The sequence below is a fragment of the Prunus avium genome, chromosome 8, assembly GCF_965620075.1.
Source record: "Prunus avium chromosome 8, drPruAviu1.hap1.1, whole genome shotgun sequence".
In the NCBI taxonomy this organism is placed as follows: domain Eukaryota; kingdom Viridiplantae; phylum Streptophyta; class Magnoliopsida; order Rosales; family Rosaceae; genus Prunus; species Prunus avium.
Genome location: NC_142291.1, coordinates 27,002,586 through 27,014,174, shown reverse-complemented (window position 1 = coordinate 27,014,174; position 11,589 = coordinate 27,002,586). Strand labels below are relative to the sequence as shown.

At 39.2% G+C, this 11,589-nt stretch overlaps 2 protein-coding genes across 2 annotated transcripts; both read right to left on the bottom strand.

Annotated features, from left to right (window-relative positions):
- Positions 1 to 1,675: 1,675 nt before the first annotated feature.
- Positions 1,676 to 5,092, bottom strand: LOC110768483 (uncharacterized). Its single transcript, XM_088245127.1, has 5 exons — positions 4,576 to 5,092; positions 3,453 to 3,680; positions 3,282 to 3,374; positions 2,761 to 2,865; positions 1,676 to 2,639 (listed from the first exon to the last, which is right to left on the bottom strand). Exons 1-5 carry the CDS (start codon positions 4,981 to 4,983, stop codon positions 2,019 to 2,021), a joined length of 1,455 nt encoding a protein of 484 aa, XP_088101253.1. The 5' UTR covers positions 4,984 to 5,092; the 3' UTR covers positions 1,676 to 2,018.
- A 724-nt stretch (positions 5,093 to 5,816) lies between these two features.
- Positions 5,817 to 10,533, bottom strand: LOC148292432 (uncharacterized). Its single transcript, XM_088245820.1, has 3 exons — positions 9,684 to 10,533; positions 6,615 to 6,680; positions 5,817 to 5,833 (listed from the first exon to the last, which is right to left on the bottom strand). Exons 1-3 carry the CDS (start codon positions 10,531 to 10,533, stop codon positions 5,817 to 5,819), a joined length of 933 nt encoding a protein of 310 aa, XP_088101946.1.
- Positions 10,534 to 11,589: the final 1,056 nt, after the last annotated feature.

Below are 11,589 nucleotides of genomic sequence, written 5' to 3'. Positions count from 1 at the left end.
GGAGTCGTCATTTCTTCACTTAAGATAAGACTGTGAAGCTCCTTAGATGTCAGGTTCAGACCTTACTCTAATGGAGGTAGCAAATGCATCATAATTTGAAGGGACACAATCAAGCGGGTGAGCAACAAAGTCTATATCATTCAAGGCCTGCAATAGCTAAGCTATAAGTTGTGCCTTTGACAAGTTGAAGATACTCGAACATGGTCAAGGGCACACGACGCTTCCATGAGTTGGATCGAGAATAGAGATTCTGATCACGCTCTAATGAATCATATGAGCCTATAGATCACACTAGGGGATTGACATGAATTACGTGCCTTAATAGTATGATCGAGAGCATTGAGTCAAAGAAAGACCATATCACACGACAATTCCAATTGAATAGATTCTTAACCCCATTTTATATTGGCTTAGGTAGCCGTGACATGTTGCTAGAAGTCACTCACGGTTTGTGGAAACCCTAAGGACACACTATAACCTAGTCCTCATAAAGGGAGAATTAAAAGGAGTTTTAATTCACAATCGATCAATGAGAGTTTTGGATCGCCCGCTATCTTGCTGATTAGAACCTAATGGATTGCAACTGATAAGGTTGGATGAAAGAAAATATGTATGATGTGCATAGACTTCCCAATTTAATAGAAATAAAAAAAATAAGAGAATGTGAGAAAATGGTAGTTTGGGCCTAAACAATAAAATCGGGTTCATGGCTGTTGCGTCGATTCAGCTGCACCAAAATGGATTCAGCTACATCCTCAACTTGTGATACTCGCAAGTGCACGAGCCGTTCGGTAGTATAGCATATGTAAGTGCGAGGTCGATTCCACAGGGATTGGTGATTGAATAATCCAATTCAGTTTTCCTACACAAAACAGAAAAACAAGAAAGAAAATAAATAAAACAAGAAAGAAAGAAAAGAAAATAACTCAAGTAGATAAGTTCCCAAGTTCAATTAGATTAACGGATTGATTCTAGCTAAAGTATGATTAAGCCATGGTGTTTGGTCATAACCTTGTGTTCATAATTCCCAAATTTGATCATTTCTTGTCTAACCTAAAATTAAGCATTAGGAACCCATTAAGCATAGAAGAACATTTTAAACAACCAAATATGTATCTAATCCCTGTTGTCGAACACTACAAAAAAAGTCAACAATTGTTACCTTTTTATTGGTGACTGTTGGCATCATTAGACACCTTTTTTGGTGAGTAAAAGCAATAGTAACGGTGCAGTTACAATTTTGGGCTTCATTACATATGAAGCTGTTACTAAAGGCTATTGTCACCATTATAATAACATTCGTGACATTGTGGAAATTGACTCTTAACAGCATGTGGGGCCATTATCTATCCAATCAACTTCAGTTTATAATATTTTATTACTTATTTGACTATCCAATCAACTTCATATTACGTATTTGATTGTTAATAGCATTTAAATACAGTAGGGCCCATCAAATTCAACAAATTGACAATACATGTGTATTAGAATTATTAAAAAGAATTACAATTTCTATTTGTACATTTCTTACTTTTCATTTTCCAATAATTAATTAATAAAAATATTGTTTTTATTGATGTCTGGTGTTTATTGTAATTTCATTAAACTTCAATAAACAATTTAATAAAGATATTGACTTTCACTGCAATTTCTTCCAGTACAGTAAACATTTCATAAACATATTACCTTTCATTTCATAATTTTCATTACAATTTACACATATGGAGGATTAAACCTCCCAAAATATTAAGTCATTGGTAACTAAATATACAATCATTTGGGATCTACTTTCAAAACAACTAATTTCATCCCACTTGAACTTGGTCTTCAAAAAGGAAATGGCATACTCTAGTACCAACGAAGCAGTTATAATAAAAATACCAAACTAACATGTATTTTGGTATTATGGTATTATGAAGTTCATAATACCAAAACACATATATATTGATAAGCATGGTGTGAACAAAAAGCATAATGGTACTCCATGGTCTACATACCATAAACTCTAACAATATTTTTCAAACTTTGAACACATGGCCTACATTCCTTGCATGCTCCTCCTCTTCTATCCCCCTTATTATTGGTCTATAACCATCTTGATCAATTAATGTTTGGCTTGGCATGTAAGGTGAATGTAAGGTTGCAGTCATAATTTCTTCCAATCTATTAGAACCAAGTGCTACTTGCAGAGTGCTTGATGAAACATGTCCCAGTAGCAATTCAGAATCAATGTTAGAAACATTGCTTGCACTAGCTAAAACCTTTTCCATGATGGCTTGTTGTTTCGTTAAAAGTTGCTCCAAACGTTTCACTTTTTCCGTTGTGGCTCTCCCCTCCTCTCTCATTTCCCTTTTAATTCTCTCCTCCCTTTCATTTGCATCCTTTCTAACCTGCACTATTCTTTCTTCGTAAGACTCACGCATATCATCAAACTCCAGCCTCAAACCTCTTTTTTCTCTCAACACACCCAAAACATCCTCAATTCTCAACCCTATGCCATATCCTCTCACCCGATTACCCTTCTCTCTTCCAAGCACTTCAGCATATACAATATTGATTTCCTCTGTTGTTACTTCATCTGGTAGTTGGTTTTGCTTCTTTTTATTCCTAATATCAATGATCTTTGAATTCATTGATTCCTGCATGAAGTAATCACAAAAAATATATATATTTGTTAACTGTGCATTCTACTACATGGATGCCTCTATAACAAACAACACAAGATAACAGATCCTAAAATACAATCAAATTCAGCCTCACCATAGCCTTTGCAGCTGTCTCATTCACAGGTGTTCCATTCTTTCTTAGGTGGCACAGTTCAAACATTTTGCATCTGTCAGGGGAGACACCCCTGTGATTCACCTTCTAAAATCCACCAGGCAGTTCACATATCAAATATCATTTTAAATCACTGCTAGTTCTATAGTCGTAGAGAAATTTTCAAGGTAAAGCTAATGACAATAATTTATTTTGTGGAAGGTGGGTATTGACATGCTTGTAGTGTGGATAAAGGTTGCTATAATCTCTTCTTCAACATTAGCATGTGGCATGCAATGTTTTTGTAATGATCATAGGATCTACTCATTAGGTTTGATGCAATTTTAATACTGATGTCGGTTGTGTGTTCATGGCCCATTAATTAAAAAATTGAAAGTACATACCAGCTGTTCTATGTTTTTATCATTTATATACGATCAAAAAATTATGAGAACTTACATAAGCAGACTTGCAATATGATAACATGCTCCACATTAATTGACTACAAAAACTATAACACTTACATATTGGTTCCTCACTTGGGCATATGATTTTGTCCCTGTTGTGTGGTGCATCCTGCACTTCGCACGATTACATTTATTTGTGATTGATCGTTTCTGTATGAATATTTTATACAGCGTCAAACAATTGACCATTTGAAAAAACAAAAAGCAAAGACATATTTCATGTTTTACCTGCGCTGGACCAGTCTCCCAATATTTCACCAATAACCTCCACTGTTCTTTGCTAACCCTGTCATCATTGCAATTCCATCGCTCCTCTGAATTCAAAAAAGGATCATACCAATTCTTTTTTAGATTGGCCTTGTGTTTCTTCCAAAGATGATTGAGTTTCTGCTCAGCCACGGCCCGTATTTTGGGTGCCTTCTTTTTAGTTTCCGGATCAGACCAATCAATTGTCCTCTGCATTCATATTCAACTATATACATTAACATTTTAGTGGTTTGACATGTATAAGTTAATCAGAGTAGTCAACTGAAACACGAAGACCAAAAGCGCTGAAAAATCACTTAAAGTACAAGAAACCTTTTAACTTCCATTGAAAAGTTACATTCCTGACAAATAATTGGTTATTATACTTTTGCATCACCTGTTACTTCCTGCTGGTTTTAACCTCATTAATGCACAAAAATGTATTGCTGCTATGTGATGTAAGCCCTATATGCATGGTGATGAGCCTTACATAAAGAGAACATATGACCAGATTATCAAAAGAAGTAAAGAAGAAACATACTAATCTGAAATGGAATACCAGATTCATAAAAGCATCGACTAAAGGGCAATCCACTATAACCTAGTGGGTTACCACAACCCTATAAGTTACATATCATGATTGGTAGAGCTCAAGATAATTGAGGTTATTGAGTTGTATTCATTTGTAGAATGTATACAAGATGCCTATGAGAATAGATTATAAGAATGAGTCATATACAAGATATGAAGCAGTGGCAGATCCATACAAGATATAAGAATGAACCATATACAAGATATGAATTAAATATAGATGAACATGTCGTGGATTATAACGAGCAAGGCAGCAGAAGCTGGACGCTGCTTTGATTCCCTTTAGTCAGGCCTTTCCACAAACAAGTGGTGGCCGTTCTTGCCCAACCACTCAACCAATCAATGGGTCAAGTTACCAACTTAAATGTTGTTTTCCATCGTCCCAGGGGTCAACGTGGTCCCTGATAAAAAGCCTTTACATATTAACACATGTGATACAAACAGATAATACCAGTAGAATATTGTGTAGATAAAATTATTTATAAACAAAACCAACTCACAAAATACTTTATACCTTGATTCGTTTCCATGCATTGCCTAGTGTTGTTCCACGTTCAAAACGTCGCCAATCTTGTACATCAATTGGAAACAAACCTTGGTCCACAGCCATGAGCCCTAGAAACCTTTGCCATCTAGCTACTGTTTTTTTGGGGGCAATGGCTTGACCCCTTGCATTAAACTCCACCACCTCAATGCTCTCTGTTGCCCAATTTGGTATGTTTAACCCACAGGCTCTACCATTACGTACGATACTACTGTCGTCTTCATGGTCGTTAGTAGCCTCATTTATGATTCCTTCCACATTTCTTGGCACGTCATCTTCTTCCCAATTGTCAATTTGTGTGTTCCTAATACTTGTATGTGTGCTTCTTAGGGGCAACTGCGAGTCGCTGTCTATATCCAACAAAGCAGTATCATCCATGTATTCTATAAAGAGACAGAGTAAAGTAGATTTTTCTTTTGTCAGAGAGAGTGGGTTTTTCTTTTGTCAAGAGAGTAAAGTGAGTTTATAAAAAAGCACTTATGCCAGTTTTGCATTCCCAAAGCATAATTAACATTTGAAAAAAATATATTTAAAACTCAAAATAATTCATCAAGCGCCAAAACACACTATATTGGCGCCCAATATCCTAATTTCATATTTAACTTCCTTTAAATAAATAAAAAAGGAGATACCTTCTTTTAAAGTAACAAAAGTATAATAAACCAATTAAATTTGTCCAAAATTAATTAAAGAGATGTGGGTATTTCACCCCAAAAAAAAAAATTTGGGATATTTATATTTTTGACGATTTATGTTGTACACTTCCCAACATTTAGGGTGAAAAAGAGTTGGCAAGTTTAATCAAGTCAGACACTTATTTCTTCAACCTACCAACCTTTAACTATTGCTTCACTTTCCCCTTCTTTTTTGTTTATCTTTGCCTGGACTCTTTTTGGTCCAGCCTTCGTTCTTGTTCTTGTTCTTTTGCTCTTTTTGTGGCAATGAATCAGTTTCCAAATCCTCCAAAGGCTCCAAGAAAACCACATCATAAAAAATGTCCAACTGCAAAATGTAAGTTGGACTTTGGTGAACCAATGTACTCAACTGAAGTTCCAAATGATAAGATCAAAGAAAACGTTCCACATGATAGGATGAAAGAAAAGGGTTCAGTTGAACAGATAGTATCAAATTTGTCAAGAAGGTAGGGAGGACTCAAATTTGATGATGTAAATATTAACCATTTAAGATCCAAATAATACACGAAAATCAAATTAAGAATCTACAAGCCCTAACAAGTAAGGATTAAGATTTTATGATTGATAAAACAACATACAGAAATAAAGAGGTAGAACCTCGGATTGGGAATGGAGGCGCCTTTAGAAATTCAATCGCCGCTGTGGAGTAGGAGTAAGAAGATAGTCCTTGAAGAAACTGCTAAAATATGAATACAGGTTTTCAATATGTTCAGATACTTTATTCTTCTCCATAAGGAGGTATATATATGGGTTTACAGAGTGCTTTACAAGGAATAAGATACAATCAGGGATTAGGAAAGTATCTCCTAATTATACACAGATTTGTCAACTAAATGGAATGGGAAAGTAAATCCCTTAATTAATCAAGGAAATAATTCTCCTTGATTAATTAGGAGACTCACGTCAACACTCCTCCTCAAGTTGGTGCATATACGTCACAAATGCCCAACTTGGTAAGTGAGTCATAAAACACTTTGCTACAAACAGCTTTGGTTAAGATATCAGCTAATTGATCTTCTGATTTTACGAATGGTAGGCGGATGATCTTCTTCTCAATTTTTTCTTTGATAAAATGTCTATCCACCTCAACATGTTTGGTTCGATCATGTTGAACTGGATTATGGGCAATATCAATCGCTGACTTGTTGTCACAATGCAACTCCATTGGCTTTCCTGGCTTGAAACCCAGTTCTGTCAAGAGTCTTCTGATCCATAGCAATTCACAAACTCCATGAGCCATTCCTCGATACTCTGCTTCTGCACTAGACCGAGAAACCACATTTTGTTTTTTACTCCGCCAAGTGACTAGATTACCTCCCACGAAGGTGAAGTAGCCTGAAGTAGAGCGTCTGTCAGTAATGGATCCAGCCCAATCAGCATCTGTATATCCCACAAATTCAAGATCTCTAACTTTAAATACCTTAAGATTCGATCAACTGCATTCCTATGAGACACACTGGGTGAATGCATAAACTGACTAACCACACTCACAGCATATGCAATATCTGGTCTTGTGTGGGCTAAATATATTAACCTTCCAACAAGGCGTTGGTACTGTTCCTTATTGGTTGGTTCTTGATCCATACCTTCACACAACTTGTGATTCATCTCGATTGGTGTGTCAGCAGGCTTACATCCAAGCAATCCTGTTTCAGCAAGTAGATCCAATACATATTTCCTCTGTGACAGAAATATACCATTTGCGGACCTTGCTACTTCAATTCCAAGAAAGTACTTCAGATCACCTAAATCCTTCATCTCAAATTCCTGAGACAAATACTTCTGTAGTTTCAATTGCTCTCCTGTGTCGTTTCCAGTCACAACTATGTCATCCACATAAACAATCAGTGCGGTAAGTTTCTTTCCATCATGCTTCAGGAACAAAGTGTGATCCGCATTACTCTGTGTATATCCAAAAAACTTCATGGATTTAGTGAATCTACCAAACCATGCCCTGGGAGACTGCTTTAACCCATACAATGACTTTTTGAGCTTGCAAACTTGATTCCCTTTGTCACGAGTGAAGTTACATCCTGGTGGTAAGTCCATATATACTTCTTCTTCCAGGTCTCCATGTAAGAATGCATTCTTTACATCAAACTGATGTAATGGCCAATCGAGATTTGCTGCTAGAGACAGGAGGATCCTGATAGTTTTGATCTTGGCTACTGGGGCAAAGGTTTCTTGGTAGTCTATCACATATCTCTGTGTGTATCCCTTTGCCACCAATCTAGCTTTATATCTTTCAACAGATCCATCTGCCTTGAGTTTCACAGTATAGATCCATCTGCATCCCACTGTCTTCTTTCCATGAGGTAATGGCACGAGTTCCCATGTGCCATTCTTCTGGAGAGCTCGCATTTCTTCATTCATGGCTTCTTTCCATTTTTGATCTTCTAGTGCTTCAGTTACACTTTTGGGAACAGGTATTTCGGCTAACTGCTTCACAAAGTGTACCCGTGACTCAGATAATCTGGTGAGAGATACATAATTGTTGATGGGATATTTTCCCTTTGCATTAATATCTGCTTCGTAGTGTACTGAGGGTTTACCACGATTCTTCCTTTTTGGAATCTGATATGTAGGCTCTGCGCCTTCTGAAACGCAATCAGTTATTTCATTAATGTTATCAGTTTCAGGTAGAGAAGTTACCCGAATGACGTCTTCAGCAGATGATTGGTGTGGTACTAGAGCTGAAGAATTTTCCGGAGCAGGCATAAACTCTTCAATTCTCTCCTCCTGAGTGGGATGGTTGGGATCGGACTGAAGCGGAACAATTTCATCAAAAACTGGGGGGAGCGACCGGTCGTGAGGGTCAGGCAACCGGTCGTTTTCAGGCAGAGTCGGGATCGTGCGTTGCGACGTGCGTGGCGACCGGTCGCTTTCAGGCAGAGTCGTTAGCGACCGGTCGTTTGCAGCTGGCGACCGGTCATTTTCGTCGGGCGACCGGTCGCTATAGATCGACGACCGGTCGTTCTGAGTCTGGAACGAATCTGGAAAAAAAACTGGAGTAAAAAATTCAGAAATGTGAGAAGGATCCTCCTGTGCATCCGAAAAATAGCTCTCCTGTTCCCGGAACGCAACATCCATGGAAGTATACACTTTCTGACTTGGCGGATGATAATACCGGTAACCTTTCTGATGAGGTGCATACCCAATGAACACACACTTGTCGGCACGGGGATCTAATTTGCCGTTGGTGATCATGTAAGTGAACAAAGACCACACAACCAAATATGCGGGGTTCCAGGTTTTGGGAGGGAGGTATTTGGCTATGGTGTTGGAGTGTTTGAAGGGGGGTTCGGAATTGGAGGATACTAGAGGGAATCCGATTGATAAGGTAAGCCGCAGAGAGGACGGCTTCGCCCCAAAAAGACCGAGGCATATGTGCACCAAAGAGGGATGCACGAACTACTTCCAGTAAGTGTCTATTCTTTCGTTCACCCACACCATTCTGTTGAGGAGTGGACGGGCATGAGCGTTGATGGATGATACCGTGAGCTTGGAAGAACTCATTAAGATCATGGTTGAGAAATTCCCCGCCAATGTCAGACCGAAGAACCTGAATTCGGGTATGAAATTGTGTCTCCACCATGTGATAAAACTGTTGAAACTTGGAACTGACTTCCCCTTTAGTTTTGAGAAGGGAAACCCAGGTCATGCGTGTGCAATCATCAATGAACGTGACAAACCATCTAGCTCCCCCGGGAGTGGTAATTTTAGAAGGGCCCCAAACATCAGAATGAACAAGGGAAAAAGGAATTAAACTTTTATTGGAACTTAAGGGAAAGGGAACACGATGGCTCTTGGCCAGTTCACAAATGTCACACTTAAAACTAGAACTCTCTAAATCTGAAAATAATGAAGGAAATAGCTTATGTAAATATCCAAACGAAGCATGTCCAAGACGGCGATGCCATAACCATACTTCGGAAGTTTTCTTCTCAACACTCGTCCCCCCAATTTTGTAAGCTTGACTGAGGTTGGCTTCACTGTCAGATGCCAGGTCCAAATAATAGAATTTGCCCCTCCTAGTACCACAACCAATCGTCTTGCTGCTGAGAATGTCCTGAAAAACACAATGAGTAGGCCAAAAGGTTACAGTGCAATTCAAAGCCGTAGTAATTTGGGCAACAGACAAGAGATTATGATGTAAGGATGGAACAATCAACACAGAATCCAAAGTGAGGGAGTCAGAGAGAGAGAGAGGGAACCCTCCCCAATCACCGGGGAGGGGTTACCATTGGCATTAGACACCACCGATTGAGAAGGCGGTGTATGAGAAATAATGTCCCGGATCAAAGGTCATGTGATTAGTGGCTCCGGTGTCAATGACCCATGTGTGTTTCTTTGAGGAACTATGCAAAACATAACCTTGGGTACCTGATGTGGCTACAGAGGCAGAGGCAGGAGCTGGTGCAGGTGGAGCAGCAGGACTTACAGGATCTGTGACGGAAGATGTGTGAAGGGAGGTGCTCTTATTCCTGCGAGGAGCTTTGGAGTGGTCCCACCAATCCGGGTACCCAATTAGTGCATAACAGCGAGCACGATTATGTTTGCTCCCACCACAATGAGTGCATTTGGTTTCCGGACGAGAGCTTGTGGTCTGAGTCTGAGAAGCGCCATCGGTAGAGGGTGGAGGGCCCCTCGGACGTTGAGTGGCCAGAACCGCAGTGTCTGGAGTACTGGCCATGGTCAGTCGTTGTTGAGCTTCGCGACGTACATATGCAAAAGTGTGGTCAAGGTCCAATTTGGGGTCTTTGCGCAGGATCTCCCCCCGGACTTGATCAAACTGAGGATCGAGCCCGGCAAGGAAAAGGTGAACACGAAGACGATTCAGTTCAGTCTGGCGCTCAGTGATGTCGGCGTCACAGTGCATGCGATTCGGGGTGCGATGATTAATCTCCTGAAAGATGGTCTGCAGTTGGCTGTAGTATTTGTGGACGGGAGCACCATTCTGTTTAATGGTGAACGCCCGTTTGTTGAGATGAAACAGAAAAGTTTCATCCCCCCCATCAAAGTAGGTTTTCTTCACGGCATCCCAGATTTCTTTGGCGGTACTAAAACGGATGAACCGACCCATCAAGTCTGGAGACATGGAGTCGATGAGCCACCCTTTGACACGAAAGTTCGCCGTACACCATTGGTTGTAAGTGGAGGAGGACTTAGGGGGCTGCGGAGTGTCGCCGATGAGGTACCCCAATTTTTCGCGACTAGCAATACGTAACTCCATGACCTGAGACCATAAGGCATAATTGGTCTCTGTCAAGGTGATGCCGGTAGGAAACGGAGCGTTATCACTCTAAATAGTAACAATTTGGGGGGATGAGGAAGTGGATTCGGTGGTTTGGGAAACGATATCCATGGCAGCGGAAGGAAAATGGGTAGGGTTTCGGGGTTGTGTTTAGGGTTTCGGGATACAGGATTTAGGATTCAGAGTGTGTTTAGGGTTTCGGGGTGTGTTTAGGGTTTCGGGATTCAGGATTCAGGGTTTCGGGATTCAGGATTCAGGATTCAGGGATTCAGGATACGAGGATACGGGTTCGAGAAATTCAATACGAGGATTTAGAGACAACCTAGGATCGATTGCTCTGATACCATGCTAAAATATGAATACGGGTTTTCAATATGTTTAGATACTTTATTCTTCTCCATAAGGAGGTATATATATGGGTTTACAGAGTGCTTTACAAGGAATAAGATACAATCAGGGATTAGGAAAGTATCTCCTAATTATACACAGATTTGTCAACTAAATGGAATGGGAAAGTAAATCCCTTAATTAATCAAGGAAATAATTCTCCTTGATTAATTAGGAGACTCACGTCAACAGAAACCACTTGGGCAAGAACAAACTGTGTTCTTCAAGAGCGCTAGCAATGGAGCCGCCGCTGGGAATGGATGCGATCTAAAATATTTGCAGGGAAGGATGGATGCGACAAGAAGTTGTATTCTTTAATACCAATTAGAAGCAATTGTGAATTGTAATTTTATTGGAGTGTTTTTCTGTTTTGCTGGAAGTATTGGAAAGTTAATTTAAATTGTAATAAATTGTTTTCTTTGAATCTGGATAAATTTGCAATACTTTATTGGTTAACCATTGTAATATTTAATTGCTTTTGTATACGTATTTCCTTTTTGCTGTGTTCTATACATATTTAATTGGATTACTACTGTCAAGGTTGATTATCCTCAAATATTATATTCAATAAATTACTGTTCATGTGTCAGCTGCTTTATATTTATTATATTTAAATCAATACTCACCAATTCTTTAAAGTGTGAGATA

Coding starts and splice junctions, on each gene's coding strand:
- LOC110768483 (XM_088245127.1), bottom strand. CDS start 4,983: ATGGATGATACTGCTTTGTTGGATATAGACAGCGACTCGCAGTTGCCC. Junction 3,375..3,452: donor GGGAGACTGGTCCAGCGCAG/GTAAAACATGAA, acceptor ATATTCATACAG/AAACGATCAATCACAAATAA. Junction 2,640..2,760: donor AGACAGCTGCAAAGGCTATG/GTGAGGCTGAAT, acceptor TACTTCATGCAG/GAATCAATGAATTCAAAGAT.
- LOC148292432 (XM_088245820.1), bottom strand. CDS start 10,533: ATGGAGTTACGTATTGCTAGTCGCGAAAAATTGGGGTACCTCATCGGC. Junction 6,681..9,683: donor TGCCTCTGTAGCCACATCAG/GTACCCAAGGTT, acceptor TGGGATATACAG/ATGCTGATTGGGCTGGATCC.